This window comes from Dicentrarchus labrax, unplaced genomic scaffold (assembly GCF_905237075.1).
Source record: "Dicentrarchus labrax unplaced genomic scaffold, dlabrax2021, whole genome shotgun sequence".
Classification (NCBI taxonomy): Eukaryota; Metazoa; Chordata; class Actinopteri; family Moronidae; genus Dicentrarchus; species Dicentrarchus labrax.
Window position 1 is genome coordinate 2277705 of NW_026136718.1, and position 22060 is coordinate 2299764.

The 22060-nt window shown below is 42.5% G+C and overlaps 1 protein-coding gene across 19 annotated transcripts in view; it reads left to right on the forward strand.

Annotated features, from left to right (window-relative positions):
• The window catches only part of mast2 (microtubule associated serine/threonine kinase 2), a 170643-nt gene that overhangs the window by 138881 nt on the left and 9702 nt on the right, over nucleotides 1-22060 (forward strand). For all 19 annotated transcript variants that reach the window (XM_051375728.1, XM_051375729.1, XM_051375735.1 and 16 more), the window contains 13 exons: nucleotides 8129-8204; nucleotides 8728-8937; nucleotides 14563-14664; nucleotides 16853-16985; nucleotides 17111-17178; nucleotides 17391-17494; nucleotides 17620-17828; nucleotides 17911-18049; nucleotides 18267-18399; nucleotides 18597-18762; nucleotides 20869-20970; nucleotides 21112-21234; nucleotides 21324-21433. In XM_051375728.1, coding sequence (XP_051231688.1) covers nucleotides 8129-8204; nucleotides 8728-8937; nucleotides 14563-14664; nucleotides 16853-16985; nucleotides 17111-17178; nucleotides 17391-17494; nucleotides 17620-17828; nucleotides 17911-18049; nucleotides 18267-18399; nucleotides 18597-18762; nucleotides 20869-20970; nucleotides 21112-21234; nucleotides 21324-21433 — 1675 coding nt within the window. The remainder of the gene's footprint in view (nucleotides 1-8128; nucleotides 8205-8727; nucleotides 8938-14562; nucleotides 14665-16852; nucleotides 16986-17110; nucleotides 17179-17390; nucleotides 17495-17619; nucleotides 17829-17910; nucleotides 18050-18266; nucleotides 18400-18596; nucleotides 18763-20868; nucleotides 20971-21111; nucleotides 21235-21323; nucleotides 21434-22060) is intronic.

Consider the following 22060-nt stretch of genomic DNA (forward strand, 5'->3'; position numbering starts at 1 on the left):
AGTGTATGGATTAGGGGGTATATCTTGACTGAAAGGGAAGGGAAGAGAGAGAGGGTTGGAATCAAACCTGCTGAACTTCAGCCTCAGTACACGGCTCTACCAGGGCGCCCTGTAGTACTTCTTTTACTCAGATTTGATGCATGTGGTGGTTAGATTCTGCAATATATTGCTTGTTGTTGCACAGATGTTTTTTGTTGCTCAGCTTGTTTTGTTTTTAAATGATGGCCAAAACTCTGAAAATAAAACCCCAGCTATAATAAACTTTATTTGTTCAAGACTGAACATTAAAAAGGACCTGACGTGAATCCGATGATCCAGAATTTGCATACCTCGGTGCTCTGGGTCTTGTGTTCTTTGTGTGAGCCTTCAGAAAGGTCAGACTCGTCCCTCTGACGTGTTTGTGGCAGCTGAGAGCGAGCAGAAACTCCTCACTGTCTGTATCAGTGACACTCACCTGTCCACCTGTGGATCCGTCCGTCCGTCTCCAGCCCAGATGTCTTTTGTCTCGTCCTGATTCTCTGTCTCTGTCCTATCAGGAGCTGCTTTTAGGTTTCACCCACTTCAGCCTTTTTGGTTTACTGATTTTCAGCTTGTCTCTGCCTTTCTGTATCACCCAACCTCCTTCACATGTTCTTTATTTTAATCACCTCCATCTCTTCCTCGTCCTTATCTCTGTTTCTTTACAGAGAGATACTGAATTATTTCATCCTGCCAGATGAAAGAAGGCGAGACTGAGTTACATGGTGTGTGTCCGATTAGAGTCCCACTGTGTTTGTTGATTGATGTCAGGCTCTGTGTGTGTGTGTGTGTGTGTGTGTGTGTGTGTGTGTGTGTGTGTGTGTGTGTGTGTGTGTGTGTGTGTGTGTGTGTGTGTGTGTGTGTGTGTGTGTGTGTGTGTGTGTGTGTGTGTGTGTGTGTGTAAAGTGCCATCTCAGGTAATCCACCATCACCATGTGTCCTTATTTCACTTCTCGTTCTCTCTGGAAAATAGAACAGAATCAGAAATCATGAAAAGGGTAAAAGATTCAGATGAGATGTTATTAAAATGTTTAACTTTGTATCAGAAATATCATCAAATCTGTAAAGTGCTGCAATTATCAGGGTTCCCACACTTCCTGCGAAACCTGGAAATTCAGGGACTAGTTTACCTGTCATGGAATTAAAATATCCTGGAAATAATCTGTGTTTTGCTGGAGAATTTCTCTCAGATTACGTATGTTTGAAGCTCGACTGTTGGAGGGATGAGCTGCACACTGAGACAATTCAAAGCGAGTTTACCAGAAGTGGGAAAAGGCTCCTTTTCCCACTTCAGTTCGTCCATCGTAAGCATGAAGTACAGAAGCACACGAGTAGATGCAGGTCTCCTCTGGGTCTGATGGGTAATGTAGGACTCTTGACTGAGCTGTTATTGGGGTGAGTGCAGGATTAAAAACATTATTAACCTGTAGAGTTCATGGTAGAACAGTTGTATTGGATTGCAGTGGAGTGTACAGATGTACCCAATAACCTGAGGTGGCTGTATCTCAGGAGTTGGAGCCACTAAAAGGCTCCTTTTCCCATTTCTGCTCCCATTTTTTGCCACTAGCATCAAACATTTGGCATCAGATCTATTTTTGGAAATGCTGCAGATGTTATTAATGATCACATTTACTTTTGTTGTTGTGGTTGATAATTGTTAATTGTACGTGCAACGAATACTTTCTACCTCTTCTTTTAATGGCTAACAGGTTAGAAGATGAATTCAGAGTGTCCCATACACACGTTGTCTATTGTCAAGAACAACTCCTGGAAAATGATTCCTTAAAAAGAGTTTTATTTCACATGGAGGTGACTTTGAATAGTGTTTCCACTGTCGGCCCCCCTCTCATGTGCCGGGTGGATGAGCCTCAGTGGAGAGCCCGACATCATATTAGTCCACCAGCAGCGAGTGTCATTAAAAAGCTCTTAGTGAGCAGCCTGCAGACTGTCTGCGAGTCCAGATAAATACCCAACACAGAGCTGTGCAGAGGGAGAGCGAGGATTAGGGTCCTGGCTCAGTTCTGGATCCAGTTTTAAGATGATAAAAAACACACTGAGATCTGAAGAGGAGGCTTAAAAAAAAGACGTGGTGAGTGAGAGCAGAGAGATGATTATTGGAGAGGGAAGGGGAGGAAGAGGAGGGAGGAGGAGGAGGAACCAGTGTGTCTGAGAGAGAGTGAACAAATGACAATGAGGAGCAGAGCACAATTATATGCTAATTTAACGACTTTGCTGTGAGTGATCACACCCTTTTTTATAATTTAACAGTTTTCTCTCCTCGCTCAGTCCGTTCATCTGTCAGTCTGTCTATCATATCTCCCCCGACTGCCTGTCTGCCTGTCTGCCCTTCTGCCTGTCTGTCCTGGGAATGAGCGAACCACATCCATCCATCATACCTGTGCCTCTGTTACAGGCTTCAGTTGCTGCCCCCCCCACATTGACTTCCTGTCTGGAAAACCACATTTTCTATCCATCATACATATCAGAGCTCACATAATATATATAAAATATCTCCTCTGGTGTGTTCAAACACACTCTGGCTCGTGTTTGTAATGGTTTAGACTCTCCACACTACATACAGAGTCAGGGCTGGAGCCAGTGTGCAGTTATTCTCTGTGAGTAGGGAACAAGTAAATGCGGTAGATGGAGACAGCAGCAGATAAGTCACATACAGTAACAACATAAAGACACACAAATAGTTAGAAAAGATGTAAAATAACAAAAGTGAAACTTCATGCACAGATATTTCACATTAAAAGCCTTTTTAATAAAGTCTCAGGGGTATATTTTTCCCATTAGACGGACGGCATCAGGGGTGGGAGGAAGGTGGGCAGTGGGATCCCGGGATTTCAGCTAAATGAAGATTAAAGCAGGTTTTTACAGAACAAAAACAAAGGAATCAAATGTATTCATCATAATTCAACACAAGGCTGTATATGAAGGTTTGTAGTTTCTTCATGCTGCACACACAGAAAAAGATCATTAAATCCATAGAATAACATAAAACACGAGTAAACAGAATCACATAAAACAATATATACAGTTATACATATATATCTGTGTGTGTGTGTGTGTGTGTGTGTGTGTGTGTGTGTGTGTGTGTGTGTGTGTGTGTGTGTGTAGTATTCACCTGTGGGACAGACACACTCTACTTCCCACTTCCTGGAAGGCTTTTAATGTGACACCCCTGCAGGAAGTGACGGTAGCTTAGCACCGATCAACAGAACAAGCAAAGCAGAATTGATTTTAAATCATTTATATAATTGAGAACAACATAGAACAGTAACACATAACTCTGCATCCGTTGTTGGCCATGTAATTAGCTATCATTGGCTATAAAGGGGCGTGGCTTAGGAAGTGTCAGTTAATACACATAATGCTGAACACATTGAGCAGATCAGGAATAAAGGTCTGCTTCCTCTTCCTCCTCCTCCTCCTCCTCCTCCTCCCAACACCTTTTCAGGAGATTTTTACTGAGATGTTTTTAGTGGAATCATGAATCTCATCAGAGGGGAGTTTCACACACACACACACACACACACACACACACACACACACACACACACACACACACACATACACACACACACACACCAACATCTCATCCCCGTTCTGCTCCACTCTCTGTCACGGTCAATTAGGCCTCTCATTTCCCGAGCCGCCCGCCTCAGTTGTGAAGCATCAATGTTATTTTTCTCTCACATACACACACACACACACACACACACACACACACACAGCTACCTCACCCTCCGATTCACTGTCTCGTCTGATTTACTTCACTTACCGTCTCCACCAATGAGCTCTTTTGCATTTTGAGTGCCTTTTGTCGTATGTGACATCACCACTTAGGTCGAGGAGGAAAAAAGAATTAAAAAAAACCTGACAACGTTTTAATTATCGGATTTTATAAAAACACCCTCGGGTTGAAACCTTTTATGTTAGATTCTGCTTCATAAATATTCCCTGTCTTTCTCACAGTCCTAACTTTTGAACTTGCAGCCTCGCATTAAAACAGAAGAACTCTCCCACAACTTCCCTCCGAAGCCTCGTCTTCAAGGTCGTTCCTCAAAATAATGACAAAGACGTTTTCTCTTTTTTTTCTGTTTTTGTGTGAGGGATTGCTGCGAGGCGATTTTTATTTCCCATTACAGTAGAAATATAGCCGCGTTGTAATTAGCCTTTGTCTGGCTTTCTCATGTTATTCATCCCGGGGATTTCACTCCGACCTCCGCCGCGGCTCGCTCTGAACGAGAGCTTTATTTTAATAAAGGCTCGGGCTGCTCAGAGCCACAAGAAGAATAACGCACAGAGAGGAAGGAGAGAAAGAAGAAGAAGATATTCTGTGAAAATTAAAGAATGTACATAACAGCCTCTGGCACTGAATCCGTCTCTGTCAAGGCTAACCTTTAATTACTGAACCCCGCTGGCAGAGCCGGCCCGGTTGTGATTGATTTTTCTTTTTCCAGAAACACGAACATGAAAGGAGAGTTGAAGGTGTTAGAGCTCCGAGTGACTGACGTACATCAGTAATGCTGGAGTGTGTGTGTGTGTGTGTGTGTGTGTGTGTGTGTGTGTGTGTGTGTGTGTGTGTGTGTGTGTGTGTGTGTGTTTGTGTGTGTGTGTGTGTGTGTGTGTGTGGGCCAGTTCAACCAAAGTACAAATACACAACTTAGCTTTAAAATAACTCTCTGACTTTCTCTTTTTAACTGACTGTTCTTTACGTCGGAGTTAGGTTGCTTACTGCAGGTGGAAACTCAACACTTCCTGTTTGTTTTCACATTAAAAGACTTACCAGAGACACCACAACAACAGAGCAGGTTAAAACAAAAGGGGCAGGTGTGTGTGTGTGTGTGTGTGTGTGTGTGTGTGTGTGTGTGTGTGTGTGTGTGTGTGTGTGTGTGTCTGTGTGTCTGTGTGTGTGTGTGTGTGTGTGTGTGTGTGTGTGTGTGTGTGTGTGTGTGTTACCTGTCACTGTGTGTGTTCGTGATGATAATAAACAGCCTCCATGACGTTCAGCTCATATGTCACATTCAGGCTGCTCTCATTCCCATTAAGCTGGTAATTGGACTTTGAGCTGCCGATGGATGACTTAAAGCATTACCTCATCGCACTGGTCACGTCTGTGTCTGTGTGTGTGTGTGTGTGTGTGTGTGTGTGTGTGTGTGTGTGTGTGTGTGTGTGTGTGTGTGTGTGTGTGTGTGTGTGTGTGTGTGTGTGTGTGTCGATGACTCACTAACAGACATCTGGAGCCCCAAATTCGTATTTTCACCTCACCTGCCTCAGTTTGTAGCTCTCAGTCTCTCGAGGAATTTCTTTCTATTTGTTACATTTATCATATTTAATTGTATTATATTTATATACATCATTATTTAATTTTATTATATTTATATAAAATATCATTTAATTTTATTTGGTTTGATTAATATTATTTTATATAGCTTTTTTTTTTTACATTAATTTTATTGTTTTGTGTCATTTGCTTAAAGGTTTGAATACAAGTTCAATTAAAGACTAGTTATCCAGTCATTGAAACATCTGGAATATTATTAAATTGACTTTATTTACGTCACTAATACATTTCATTAATATTATTACAGTTTGATTTTAATGAACAAGTCTGAATTCTGGGGAGAAAGAACACAGTTACAGATTGTGTAAGGGACTTTAACTAGTAGGGTAACTAATTACTGTTGGAGAGGAGTAATAAGAGTAAAATAATAATACTACTTTGCATTATTAAAATGAGTCAATACAAAGCCGGCTGGTACATTAAATGATAAAATGATTTCCTGTACAATCTTTAAAAAGAGCCGGAACCCTGTTAATATTCTTAAGAACTCTAAAAACCAGATTTCAGGACAAAAATGAATTTATTAACTGTCACGGGAAACAAACACTAAAATTGCAGTTGCAATATTTAGGAGAAAATGTTTACAGTCATAACTGGATGCAATGAATAATTCAGCAGGCTAACAAACCCTAAAATTGCTTTGAATTACATTTCTCACACACACTCTCTCTCTCTCTCTCCTCTCCCTGTCACCTGCTGTCGTCCACTATTCTCTTATTCTGAGACACAGAAAAAGGTCAAGGATATTGCTGCTGTCGCTGTTTGGTCTTACAGTAAAGAGAGATTGGAGGTTGTGGGGGGGTCGGTGGGGGAGTCGGGGACGGAGGGGGTTGTGTATGATAGAATAAGAAAAGAGAGATGAGTCCCAGGAGGAGGGAAATGGAGAGAAAATGGAGTCCACTGAGTGAAAGACAGATGGATAGATATTCTGCTGGAGCTGTTGTGGACTGAAGGAGACGTCACTGTCAGTCTGTCAGGTTCATGAAAGCCCCCCCCCCCCTCACCCCCTCCTCTGCAGGGAGGCTTTATTACTGACACACACACACACACACACTCTCACACATACGTGGCGGTCCGGTGGTCTCCAGAGGCGTTACCTTTGTGCCCCTGTGTGTGTGCAGCCATGTGAGTCCAGAGGTTGTCATGGTCCTCAGTTTACACTGCTGAAGACACACATATGATGAAGAGGTCCTGTTAGTGTGTGTGTGTGTGTGTGTGTGTGTGTGTGTGTGTGTGTGTGTGTGTGTGTGTGTGTGTGTGTGTGTGTGTGTGTGTGAGAGACCACCCTCCTGCCTTTATTCCTCCCTGCGCTCTGGTGACCTGAATCCTGTCTGTCACATCCAGTCTGGTCAGTTGTGTCTCTGCAGCTCAGGAACAGGCACTCCTCTATGAGGACCAGGATAGTCCAACACACACTGCTGAACCAGTAGAGCCGTCACACATGTAAAAACACAGCAATAAATTCTATCTAACAATGTGATACATAAATTAAACTTTTCCTGTTCAAATCCCATTAAAAACATTGTCAGCTACGTTGTCTAAACCTCTTTCTACTCACCCCAGTTTGTCCTTATCGTGTGGAGTCATTACAGAGAGTCACAGAGTCTGAAAATCTCTGAAAAACCAAAAGTCATCTGGCTTCTATCTTTGTTTGGATTAGGAAATAAAGTCCCAACCTCTGGAAACAAATTAAAAATCTTTTTTATCCAGATGCTTGAAAGAACATTTAAGGATTGTGCAAATACCTTCAGAACCGCTGCAGGGCCTCGTGGGTTTTTAAAAGATTGTCTAGGGTTTATCTTTCAGACTACGTGAGGAGCACAGACTGGAGACCCAAACGTTGTTATATATTGACAACCTATCCGGGGATTCTGGGGAGAGTTCAGGTTTTATGAGGTAACATAATCAGAAGCTGACAGGAGTACCAGCTCAGAAGCAGAGCAGTGCTGTGGATGCAACCAAATGTGTTTTAGCCACAAAAAAAGGCTTTATTTAGAACATTTTCACTCCTTCTGATGGGAAACTGAAGCCTCGTACCGCTCTCTTCACAGCCACCAGACTCCTCTGATAAAAACAGTCATTTTACCTCGCAGAGCACAGGAGGAGGTGCTGGTTCACCGCTGCCTCGATCCACAGCAGCTAACATTAACTCAGAGCCAAACTAACTCTTTAAAACACCAAAGTTACACAATAAACAAACCAACCGATAGAGGTCTGCAAGGTTGAATTACTCAACACTGAAAGAACTGAAAATATTCTAAATATATGGTACACTTCGATTTTTTAGGTGTGTAAATGCATTTTGTCGCAGCTCCACAGCAGCACATTGCTTAGCTTTCTATTATTTCTTTAAACTCTGAACACGCCGACTTCTGTAGGTGATACACTGAATATGGATAAATACCTCATACAACCCCCACTTATAATATCCAAAACTATCCTTTTAAGCTTCCTAAACATTTTTAAAGCATTGTTTTCTTCCACCTGCATGTAAAAGGTAACAGAAAGGTCAAACATATACTGGTCACAAGTGTGTGCATCAGTGCTCAATAAATAATATAATAATGCATTTTTAGAGGTTTCAGAAGTTAGAATTGTAAAAGAAGTAGTGTAGTTTAATGTTTCTTGATTTAACAACATGGAGGTTGATGCCTCTGTTTCCACTTGTGGTCTGAATTACAAAAGACTCTGCAGGAAGTCTGACAACGTCATTAAAGCTTCCACTCATCTGTATCTGTGTTTCTGTTTCTGTTTCAGTCCCGGGCGCTCGCCTATCTCCTTCGACCATGAGATTGTGATGATGAACCATGTGTACACTGAGAGGTTCCCCAAGGTTTGTGCTGCAGACTCACTGTACAGAATGAATCCACTGTGGATGTAACAGGATGAGCAGACACATCGTGTGCTCATTGTGTGTTTTGTGATCTCGATTTAGATCAGTTCCCAAACTTTATGTTTATGTCTAAGTTATTTTTGACGCCACACTTCCTGCAGCTGCTTAAAGAAAAGGCAGTTCTCTTTGCTGGAGGGCTTTTATTGTGAAGAACCTGCAGGAAGTGTGATCAATGATCAATGTTAACTCTCAGACTTTAGAGTTAGGGTCCAGTTATTGTCAATATTGGTGTGAATGTTATTATGAAGATGTAATCTGGTGCTCAGGGTTGTGTGTCGGCCTGCAGGCATGTGTGAATAATTCCTGGTGTAATGTGAAGGGATTAACTCTATATAATATCTCTCATTATAGTGAACACGTGCAGGTGTTTGCTCACGTATGTTCTCTGGTATGCTCCTCTATGACTCATCCTTGTCTCCCCCCTCCCTCCCTCTAATTGCCTCCCCCCCTTCCCTCCCCTCAGGCGACGGCTCAAATGGAGGAGCGTCTGGCTGAGCTGCTCTCCTCCACGGCCCCGGATAAGGTCTGCCCGCTGGCCGACGGGGTCCTGAGCTTCATCCACCATCAGCTGATAGAGCTGTCCAGGGACTGCCTGGAGAAAAGCAGAGACCGCCTCATCACCTCCCGCTACTTCTACGAGCTCCAGGAGAACCTGGAGAAGCTGCTGCAAGATGTAAGTGGAACAACAGTTTATTCACTCCAAAAAAGCAACTTTTAGAAAAGTAACTGTGTAAGATGGTGAAACACGATCCGACCTGTGAGATCTGAATGCGATCTGATTGGACTCCAAAAATACGGGTATGAAAATGTCTCCGTGCACCAAACAGCTTCAGTTTTGTGGAGATTTATTTTAATATTTTTAATGTCTGACAAGGACAAGCTTATTCATATAACACCATTACAACATAAAAACCAGTGACAGGGATTCACATGTGGCATTAAATCCATTAAACAACATAACACAAAAACTGATCAACATCTCTTATTTATTCAACAGTTTTATATACAGTTTATATATTAAACACTCAGTAGTTTATATATTAAACACTCAGTAGTTTATATATTAAACACTCAGTAGTTTATATATTAAACAGTCAGTAGTTTATATATTAAACAGTCAGTAGTTTGTATATTAAACAGTCAGTAGTTTATATATTAAACACTCAGTAGTTTATATATTAAACACTCAGTAGTTTGTATATTAAACAGTTCACTCTGTGTCGAGCAGGAAATTGAGCTTCCAGACGCTTATGAATCAGCATCATTTTTGCGTCACCACTTTAGAGTTGCATGACTAATATTCTATCGTATCAATCTATCATAAGCAGAGAATTGCATTGTGGGTTTCCTAAGATTGCTTTTGATTGCACACGGAGAACTGGAGCACAGGAAGAACAATCTCCTCATTATTTCTTATAAATTAATGTAACCGGTCGTTCCTGGAAAGGGTTCAGATCTGTAATTAGAGGGAAACTGGAGACACTGTTAACTTCCAATTAAGTGCTAATGTAACTTATTGAACTCAGTGTGAGGTCGGCTAACTGAACATATAGAAATCAAACGTTACGAACGCCTCAAATAAAACCTTCACATTTATTTCCTCTATCGATAACTCAAAATGTCCGCCGGCCTCCGATGAAGACATCATGACTGTGGCACCTTGCTCGTCACGCTCAGTTTACCGTGGAACAACTCACGGCGTGACGCGCTCCTCCGTCCACTCATCACGGGTTACGACCGCCGTGTGATGTCATACGAAGGCACAAAGACTGCGGCCCCCGGCTGCAAACACACAAACTCTCACACATTCCTTCACCACCGCTCTGGTTCTGCTCGGCATGCTGGGAGCATTCGGGACAGTTGTTGTGTGAACACAGAAATATATTTACATGTCTGCGGCAGCGGTGACATCTCTATTAGCTCAGTTTTCCAGAGCCCTGGGGGCGGGGGGGTGACATTATGGCTCCCACCGGCCTCTTATTGACCTTCTGTTCTACTGGGGGACACACACACACACACACACACACACACAAACTATCTCTCAATCATAGACACACACACACACATATGCAGGCGAGCACACACACACCCGATTTTAATTTCACACTCCAGCAGTCACCGGGGGCTGACAGATGACTCTCGCAGACGAGCAGGAGGAGGTGAAGGAGGTGCAGTCGGAGGGTTTTTTGGGCTGGGCGGGGATTCCAGGGGATTCCTCGGCCTCTGATTGGCCGGTGGGCTCGCGGAGGGGAGGTCGGATGTGTGTGCACGGAGCCCGTTTGAATGCTTTTGGAGGGTGTGAGGAAACTGGACTCGAACACATCTGGCGGTGATGCTGAAGCTGCAATGCGGGCTGGATGATGACATCACCAATTAGGCGGCGTTAGGTTGTTGTGGGGGGGGTTTTTGGCGGGCGGCCAAGTGCAGGCAGCAGGTGGAGCAGACCTCCAGAGGAGAGAGAGGAGAGGATGAGGAGCAGGTGGACGGAGGTGTGAGAACGGCCTCCCCGCCTGCGCTGTTTATGGATCGTTTTTTGGGGTTTTTTCGGTGGAAACATGTCTCGAGTATCGTGGCAGACGAGGCTGGTGGAGGAGGAGGTGCTGGAGGAGGTGATGAGGAGGAGCGAGTGGAAGGTGTTCACTCACAGCTGGGAGGAGGAGGAGGAAGAGGAGGAGGCAGACGCAGGCTTTACAGTTGAGTCCATTTCGGTTTCAGTCGAGCTTTATTGGACGATGTCTCCGGAGCTTCGGGCTGTTAGCATTGTTAGCTTTTGATGCTAATAGTTAGAAAGTGAATCAACTCTCTGTAACTTTGAATCGACTCTGAGCTCCGGGTTGGTTTTATGTCACACAGAAAGTCATTGATTTGTGATTGTTTATCAGTTGTCTTGGCGTGGTGTTTTGAGACCGCTTTTAAAAAATATTCCCTAAACTAACTGAGCTCGTTCCAGAGGTCGCTGACACTTACATTAATTATTAAATCTTCTCGTCATCAGTCAACCGCTGTGGGTGTTTTTTTTTTTGTGTCTGTGGCTCGTTAATAATTCAGACATTTTAATGAGTCATTGGGGCATTTTTACTGATGTTCAGTATTTAAATAGATTCTTTAATTAAGCACTGAAGGGACAATATGCTTTTTAGACTATATTGTAAGTCGTACACAAATTATTTAATGCCTCTGGATTAGTTTTTCCTTTCAGGACATTACAGGCTGATGGTGCATTCACTGCTCTGTTGTGTGAGTTTAGTTGAATATTTGAGAACTGTTGGACACTCAGATGTCAGGAAGATCCTTCGGTATCGGGACTGAGGTCTGAACTCTTATCAGGGTCAGTTCACCCAAATCACAAAGAAGAATGTGCTCACTTTTAACTTGTATCTAACCATGAAGACACTGTTGGTTTGATAATGTGGATGTATTATAGATCAGAATTTATTAAGGTCTGTAACTTTATATTGTATTAAGATATGAATACATTCGTAGCGCTCGACTTAAAGGAATAGATCCACAGTGCTTCATCAATCATCTGACGGTTAATATCATCACATATCGTCACCCCAGAAATATCAGCCTCCTCAGTTCAGTTAGAGTTAATGGAGTTTCTTTATTTAACAGTCAACAGTAACTTTTCTCTCTAGAAACAGTCAATGATTTGAGTGAACTGACCCTTTAACTGTAAGAAAACCCAGACACTGATTCTTTGTAGTTCTTATTGTTAAACCGTGTAGTTGTTCTGTTGTGAGATATTAATCAATCCTCCATCAGATCAGGTTTGTTTTCAGCTTTTAAAATCACTACATTTTAGTTTTCATCCGTCCACGTCTTCAGGTCTCAACCCTTTGCCTTTGTCCTCTTTCCTTATCCATTTCTTTATTCATCCATCCGTTCTTCCTCCCCTCGTGTCACGACCCCATTACAGAGCTCGCAGGAGGCCGACTCACCTCTCCTCCTTCCGTCCTCCTCGGCTCCCGCTCTCGTCCTTTTATCTCTCCTCCACCTTTTACCCTTCTCCCTCCTCTCCACTCGCTCGTCCTCTCTTCCTCTCCCCTCATCCATCCCTGTCACATGGGGGGGGGGGGCCTTAGTGACCTGCCAGCCGGTCACCATGGCAACCTGCATCCACTCCATCCTCTGCTTGGAGCCCCTGGGAGACCCCCTCCTGTTAGACCCTTGTAGGTCACCTGAGGGCAGAGGGGAAGGCAGAGTGCTAACTCAGCTCTGGTGATCCGTCAGCGAGCGTCCGTCGGTGGCTCCGAACCTCCATTGTGTTTATTGGGGGGGGGGTCAGCGACAGCTGCAAACATCTGGCTTTAATCGGCTTTCAGGTGGAAACTTCACCTGAAAGCGCTGAGCGTGCTAACAGGCTGCACGAGAGGTGACGTCACCTCTGTAAGCACTCACAGGTCTTCCACATTGATTGGATTAATAATGTTATAAAGTTAAATATGTGTTTGGGGAAATATTAGTATTGATCATGCAGTCTGCTGCTGATTAAAAGAATGCAGAATTATTGGCTATTGTTTAAGAAATCTATAAAATATCACAGTAACCTTTATTATCTCAATGTAACGGCATCAGAACGGAAATTATAACTATTATTCAAACGGTAAAAAAAAGGCAACTTTTTGTTTTTGTCATGATTATCACGCTAACAGAAAATATTTTCGGCCACTGTTTATGTTTAAAAATTTTACAGCATAAAAAACACTAACAGAAAATATTTAACTTACTTCTTTTATGTAAACTTCCTCCAAAATTTAATTGGCACACATAAGTTTAAACAACAACACAAATTGAACAAAAAGTTGAGGAAAATAAGACTTAATTCTGTTGTTATTGGGGGGTTAAAATAACAATACAGAGTAAACTGCAGGGACGTTACCACAGCTGAAAGGTCAGCCAAACTGAAGAAGACTTTTATTTTTAATTAGTTTAATCACGCAGCCTCGACAGTCGCACTAATACCTTAAACTGAGCTGTAATGAATTTTAAATAAGGTAATTTGTGTTTAAATTTAGCCTCAATTATGAACAGTAAATTATTTTTGGTGGTTAAAAATAAGCCAGGCAACAACAAATTCATCTTTAATCTGAAAGTTTATTCTTCATTTATAGATTTTTTAAAAGCTTTTTCCAACCAATATTTACATTAGAATATATATATATATATATCTTTATGATAAACTCTACACATTATATCATGCATACAAGCTGTTATAGCACATTTTCTATACTGTGTATCCACCAGGGAGTCTTTTTCACATTAGACATGCAGAGTGTGTATACAGTCTGTCTCTCACACACACACACTCACACTCTCTCTGACTGGTTAATTAGCCGCTGCACAGTGGGAGTCCGTCCCTCGGCTGTCCATTATTCACCGATCACTGGCCTGTACAGTCACCACACACACACACATTCAGTCTCCTTCACGCTTACATATACACACACACTGACACACATCTTTAGCGTGCACATACAGTGCCACACACACACACATCCCCGACACCCCTCCAGGTTTCATTACAGTTATAAATAATTCAGGGGGGGAGTTGTTGCGGGTCTGTTAGACTAACAGCAACCACGCTTTGTTTATGAACCACCACCTCCTCTCTGTTAGCCTGTCTGACACCCACATACAGTACATACATTATACATACACACTGACACACATACATTACAATGAAACATGTTTTACAGTGGGTGGTTTGTAACTGTTACACACACACACAAACACACACACACACACACACACACACACACACACTTCCAGCCCATTTCTTTCCGGGGGATCAGTGTTTGCTCCAGATATGTCTCTAGTCCGTTACAGTGGATTGCTGGGTAAATTGCTCTGTCTCCACACTGACAGACATTTCACGGCGAATATCGGGGAGCGAGGCGGAGGTCGCTCTGATTTAGATTACCTCTCCAGGTGTCACCGAAGGAAAGGACTCCGACGTCCGCTTTGTCCTCAAACTGCTCGTTCTGCTTTGTTTGTGAAGGACAAACACAATATGAGACATTCTGTGCACAGCCCTCAAGGTCAAAGAGGACTTCACGATGTGATAAATTATTAAAAATATAATTATAAAATAATAGAGATATTATGACGAGGGATCAGATGCATTAAAATCTAATCTATCTCTATCTTCTCTCAAGGATTCAAACATTTTAAAATAGGCAGTGAAACTGGAGGTGAAACATGCTCTCTGATGTGTCTGTTGTCTCTGATATGTGTCTGTTGTCTCTGATGTGTGTCTGTTGTCTCTGACGTGTGTCTGTTGTCTCTGTGTGTGCAGGCCCACGAGCGCTCGGAGAGTGTGGAGGTTACCTTCGTCACTCAGCTCGTCAAGAAGCTGATGATCATCATCGCCCGGCCGGCGCGTCTGCTGGAGTGTCTGGTGAGAGAAACACGATGGTTGTCACATATTCACTGACTGACTGACTGACTGACTGACTGACTGACTGACTGACTGTAGTCATGTTGTCGAACCACTCGAAGTTCCCACACATCCTGAAAAATCTGGAATTAAAATGACCAAATATCCTGGAAATCTTCCAAGTTGTCCCAGACATGTTTTTTATTGTATTTTAGCTCCTCACTCAGATTGCACCAGTGGTTCCCAACCCTTTATCCTTAAGAGAGCCCTTTTCTATCACTAAGTAAACATATTATATTTCATATAATATTGAACAATAACAGCAGAGAACAGCTGATAAACTGCACAATGAACGCAAACAGTGAACTGAGTAACTGCAGAAAGTTTGAGTAAAACCAGAGATTATTTCCTGAATATTGATCAGAGACGAGTTTTAAGCAACTTTTTAGACAATTCTCAGTATAATGTATTTGTTTTTATTTATTAACAATCATACATACTACAAATGAGCAAAACACTCAGATATCGCCCTACTGGGTATCATTTTTAAGTTTTCTTAAACCCTTTAAAATCAAGAAGGCCACTCAAGCCCCTGTGAAGTTTTGGCGACCCCTAGTGGAGGCCTTGACCCCCCGGGTTAGTCTGGGTAGTCCTTGCTGTGTATTTATTTTAAAACTTGATTGTCAGTAGGATGAGCTTTAACACTTGAAAGGGGAGTTTACCAGACGGGGAGCGAACAGACTTGCAGCGATCTTTTTCTCTGAATTCTCTCAGAAGACGAGTGGAAATGTAGATGCTCATATCTGCTTCCAAGAAGATGGATTTCCTGTAAAATAAAATAAATTCTGCTTTATTTGAGCTGTTATAAATCACAAAGGGATTGGCTATGATGAAAACTGCAAGGAAACTCCTGATTTATTAAAAAGAAATACAAGAAGCACATAGCACACACAGAAACCTTCCTTAAATAAGCCGTCTGTCAGCCACACTGTGTGTGTGTTAGTCTGTTTCCATCATTGATTTACTGAGAACTTCTAGTCCTGTTTTGTTAAATGTTTTAATCAGCCTCGTCCTGCTCGGTTACACTGTAGTTTCATACATTTTAATCACGCTGCTGGCTGCTCATTGCTGTAAATTAGAGTCTGTTTGAAAGATTGCAGAGAAAAATATGAGCCGTATTAACTGGAATAGCTTCTTCATATTGCACAGCTCGACTCCATGCATGGTTAATACACAATTTAGAGCTTCCTGCTCCCCGGTGTGAGATGATTCAACCACAGCAATTCATTTATGGACTTCCTGGGAGAATTTTAAATCAGCCTAATGTACACACACACGCAGACACATTAACGCCTCTCAGCTGGTCGGGCAGCGCTTTCCCCCCCGACCTTCCTCCACTCTGAGCTCCATCAGTTTGGGTCGAGATGGTGTACTTCTGAGGGTCAAACGGCTGAATTCAACCTCGCGTCAGCCCCAGAAAGAAAGTGGAGAGAACAGATAAAGACAAAGTGGGAAAAAAAACAAGTGTAGGAGACAGAGGGGTAATTGGCGGGGCAGTGGAGGGTGAGGAGGAGGAGAGGGAGGACGGGGGAGGCTGCTCACATCGGTAGTTTTGACTAATCACGTGCAGCTGAAGCAGTGGCACCGTACAGGATGGGTTTTTACAAATGGAAGCACACAGATAGAAGAGGGGGCAGGGAGTGTTTACATGTACACTGTATCTGCTGTATGTGTGACAAAGACATACACTCCCCTGCTCCTACAGCCTCACACACACACAGAGAGGACACAGGAGTTAAATTGAGTGTGCAAGAACAAAAAAAACCTCCATCGTGCCTTCGTATCTGCCTTCACTCGAGGTCAGTTTACGGTCCAATCAGAAGGCTGAATTTATTGTTGGACACTGCAGTCTTTATGCTTCACAACCAGCGTCTGTTCTCACAAATCTAAGACTGAATCTAAAAGGATAAAGACCTGACCAGACCTACAAAAACCCTCAACTTGAGCTCAGCTAAAAGTAGCTCTGCTTGAGTGTATATATAATATATAATATGTTCTAAACTATTTACACACTGCAGTCTGTCTGGAAACACTTTCAGATGGAAATAAACAGACTCAATATCAAGCTGATGCTCAAACAGCAGCAGCAACTGAAACCTGACAACCTGTTCTCCATTTAATCATTGTTGGCCCTCCTTCCTCCCTGCAGGAGTTTGATCCTGAGGAGTTCTACCATTTGTTAGAAGCAGCTGAGGGCCATGCCAAGGAAGGCCAGGGCATCAAGTCCGACATCCCACGATACATCATCAGCCAGCTGGGCCTCACCAGGGACCCCCTGGAGGGTAACACATCTCAGAATTAACATTTTATTTTGACACCCACATTGGAAACATTTTTCTTTGTCACTTTATTTCTTTATTTCTCGTCTTCTGGCTCAGTTCTGTAGCTGATACTTGTGTCTCTGTAGAAATGGCCCAGCTGAGCAGTTATGACAGCGGGAACCCAGAAACTCCAGAGACTGATGACTCGGTGGATGTGAGTGTATAATAATATCATTATCATGTTTAACAGGTGTTACGTCTGTCGCAAAGTCAAAAAAGTGTCATTTCAAACAGCTTTTTGTGTATAATTTTCAAAAAGTTTCATTTTAAATCCAAAAAGTATGAACCTGAGTTGTTGCTTAAATAAAAAATATGACCTCTTTCCATCCATTTATTGATTATAAAGTCGTTCTCTGTGTGTTTCAGAGTCGAGGAACGACAGTCCCAGCAGCTCCACCGCAGACTAAAACCAAAACACCTCGAGAGGAAGACTTTGAAAACATCAAGCTCATCAGTAACGGAGCCTACGGGTAAGACAGCAGACGATTAACATCTTTAATATTTAAACATTAATACACAACATCAACAGTTAGAGTGAATCTAATAGAGTTGATTATTGGATGTTGCGACTGACGCTGTCTTTCTTCCTGCGTAGCGCCGTGTTCCTGGTGCGTCACAAGGAGACCCGGCAGCGTTTTGCCATGAAGAAGATCAACAAGCAGAACCTGATCCTGAGGAACCAGATCCAGCAGGCCTTCGTGGAGCGAGACATCCTGACGTTTGCCGAGAACCCGTTCGTTGTCTCCATGTTCTGTTCCTTCGAGACCCGGAGGCACCTCTGCATGGTGATGGAGTACGTGGAGGGTAAGATGATCATTGTTACAGGTACAGTCTGTTATTATTAGTAGTAGTTGTGTTGTGTTTAATGCTGTGACTGTCTCTGCAGGTGGAGACTGCGCTACGCTGCTGAAGAATATCGGAGCTCTGCCGGTCGATATGGCTCGTATGTACTTTGCAGAGACCGTCCTCGCATTAGAGTATCTTCACAACTATGGCATCGTGCACAGAGACCTTAAACCTGACAAGTAAGACACTCTCACACACAGTCGTATTTGACTCAGGCTGTTATTGTCAGTGTCTGACAGCATTATGGAAAGGATCCCTACAGAGATAGACCTTTAGTTTAACCACAAACAGCCGTAATATCACTATCACTCTCCACCAGACTCCAGAGACAGAAACACTCATTTTACCTTCAGATCATCGTTACTTCATTCAAACCTTTCATATTCTCTCCTGCAGTCTTCTCATCACATCCATGGGACACATTAAGCTCACAGACTTCGGTCTCTCAAAGATCGGTTTGATGAGTTTGACCACGAACCTGTACGAAGGACACATCGAGAAAGACACCCGAGAGTTCCTCGACAAGCAGGTACCAGCTTTGCCTCTTTCCCTTCCCGAGAGTTTGTGGCCCAAAATCAAGAAGCTTTTCCAAAATCATTGTTCTGTTCTTTTGTATTTCTGTTAGTCTGTGCAGTGAGTTCGAAGGCACCTCTGTAACCTTTGCCCCTCCTGCTGTTAGGGTACAATTGGCTGTTACTGATTTCCTTTGCTTTGACGCCTCCTCAGGTGTGCGGCACTCCGGAGTACATCGCTCCGGAGGTGATCCTGCGTCAGGGCTACGGGAAGCCGGTGGACTGGTGGGCGATGGGGGTCATCCTGTACGAGTTCCTGGTGGGCTGCGCTCCGTTCTTCGGAGACACACCGGAGGAACTGTTCGGTCAGGTCATCAGTGGTGAGTGTTGTCTCTGATTTAACGCCGTTGTTCTCCAGTACAGGTTCGATGGCCTTTCTTTCACTCAGTTTAGGTGACATCGTAGTCACTGGTGTCATTGTAGAGCAGCAGACAGATGCTTTACAGCCACCACAGCAGGTACAACACAGTGTATCTCTTCTAGTTTAAAGCTGTCATAGTGTAAAGAACACACCAAAACATGATTTTACAACCCTGCTATATAACAAAAATCAATACTGCCTCACAAAACAAAATACTGCCATACTCGAGTGTATTTTCTGAGACATCGGGGCAAAACAAAACCACAAAAATAAAGTCACTCAATGGAATGAAAATCCAGAGACTCCAAAGTAAAAGAAGCTGTTATATTAAACGTGTGGCAACGTGTTTGATGATAAACTGCCCCACACAGGAACGGTCTGCAGTTAGTCAGATTTCACATGAATTAACAATAACATATCCAAAGCTCACAATCAATCAACGTCATATAAACAGAGCATCTCAACCCAGTAATCATATTTTACACATAATTCATAATGAAAACTTGACACACCGTTTAGTCTCTAGATCTGTAGTCGGGAATTAAACAAATAATCTAAACCCACCTGAGGGGTCACAGACTGATGAACAGCATAGGAAACAACAGATAACATATTCCTGGTTTACACATTACGATTACTGGACAGTCAACAACTCAATATTATTCAAATCAAACGGCCAGAAAATGTCAAATGACTCACTAAGTAAGAGATGTAAGGAGTAACCACTGATCTAAACTGCTTATTTGTGAGATTAAATGAAGGTGAATGCAATCACTGCTGTCGTCTGCACACAGTCGGTCTGGGCACTGCGGGCTCACTGAACCCCCTACTGGCCGTAGCCCAGAATGCATGTAGGGAGTAATCTTCCTGAAATCCTCTGTCATACATTTAATATGTGTTAAAACAGGAAGCAGCTCTGCAGATTTCATATAAAAACTAAAGTATGAAACATCTGAAATGGTCTGACTCTGACTCTGCAGCAGGGAAAGAACAGGCTGAACTTAAAGGAATGAAATCAATTGTGATTTCTTTCCTCCTTTGAATTGCCTGTAATGAAAGGACAAGTCAATGATCATAAAGCTGTATTGATCCCAGCGCGTCTCCTTTATGACCGTCTGAGTCTGTCTGTCCACGTAGAAGCACACAGGTGATAAAGAACTGAGGTTCTGTGTTTTTATCTGTCAATACTGTGAGAAATCACATGTTGAGACGACGCCACTAGAAGCCTCATTGTAAACCCGGGAAGGTTGAACCCCAAAGTTTTATGAAACTGCTACATGCTAACTTGCATGTGTTGGGTGATTAGCATTAATAATCACCTCTACAGACAATATTCCACTAACAGCTTGGCTGGACAATATAGGAATAGGTTTTAGTGAGTTATTGAGGACGCAGCAGCCATATTTCATCTCCCTTTGATTCATATTTATTCCTTTTGAATTGATTTTGAGGTTATTTATGTGTTTAATATATAACAACAGCAGCAAAGACACAAGTCAGTGACACCAATGACACTGAGCTTTCCTGATTCTAAAATGCAGATCCAATGTATTAAACATATAAAGAACCTCAAAATTAATTATTAATTAATTAATCAAAATCAGCCAATCAGAGGTTGAAATAAGGCCAGAAATTGATTTAGCATCCTCAATAACCCCCAGAACCACTCCTATACTGTCCACATTGCCCACATTGTCCAAGCAGTCAGTGGATCTTTGTCTAGACACACTAGAGTAGAGGAGCTGTTTTAGTAGTAAGTGAGTTCGTAGTTCTTTATTTAGGCTCTTACTCCTCCTGTGGTTATATGTATTTATTTGATTTGAACAGCGCCCATCAACCGTTCATTTTCTACAAGATATCTAATTTCCTTAAAATAAATAACTCTGATTTACCATTAAACACCTGGTTTCATGTTGCTTCCAAACATGAACACATCTCAGCCTCTCAGTCGGGCTGACGTTAGAAAACCAGACTTCCACCGGATCATCTCTCATGTGTTTCCTCACTCATACACTCGTTCAGAGGCATTACAGTAACGTTGTGTCTGTCTGTCTGTGTGTGTTAGACGAGATCATCTGGCCAGAGGAGGAGGAAGCTCTGCCGCAGGAGGCTCAGGACCTCATCTCCAAACTGCTGAGACAGAATCCTCTGGAGAGACTGGGCACAGGTGACACTCACTGGTTCTCTTTGAATGTCAAAATAAAGGATGAAGGAAGAGCAAATGTTTGGCCCAGAGCCGGTCAAATCCGCCGCTGTGGTTGCCGATATCTCACTCTTTCCCCCCTCCGTCTCTCCTTCATCTCTACAGGAAGCGCCTTTGAGGTGAAGCAGCACTCGTTCTTCAGAGAGCTGGACTGGAACAGCCTCCTGAGGCAGAAGGCCGAGTTCATTCCCCAGCTGGAGTCTGAGGACGACACCAGCTACTTCGACAGTACGTCTCTGATCGCTTCATCCAGATATTCTCCCTCTCTGAGAGTCAGCAGCCTAATCACTGTCTGTGTGTCTGTGTGTGTGTCTCAGCACGCTCCGACCGGTACCACCACCTGGATTCAGAAGAAGAGGACGACACCAACGACGATGAACACGTGGAGATTCGACAGTTCTCCTCCTGCTCACCTCGGTTCAGCAAGGTACCCTCCGACACAGCTCCTACACGTCCTCACAGCTTGCACATACAGAACGATCCTGTCTGAAAGCATGTGTGAACGTTCTCCTGAGATATGAGCTGTCGATAAACAATCTCAGTAGATGAATATAAAGTTCAATCATCGGTAAAACTCTCTAAAACTAAAAACAATATGAGTTTTTATTATTGTTATTATTTTATGCATTTTAATACTCTGTTTAACATATTTTACATTTGGAATTATACATTTATGAGACATTATTATACACGTTATTATTATTATAGTATATTTACCAACAGAGAAAATTAAAACAATCAGTTCTGAAGAAGGTTCTGGTCCACAGGGATCAATATTTGTGAATATTCAGATGCAGATTTCTTTTTTTAACCACAACTTTTTACAAATAATAATTGAATAGGCTCTAAACCCAGCAGACATCCTACATGCAGATGTTTTTTTACATTATCCTGTTTAAATTGATCTAAAATAAAGCAGCTAAAACATGAAAGTAAAACTGAGAATCGTCCAGAAATATTCTGTTCATGTTTCTACATTTAGAAATCTTATGAATCACTGTGTTTCTTGTTTTTATTTAATGAAATTGAATGAAAAAATAGGTCAAATTATTGT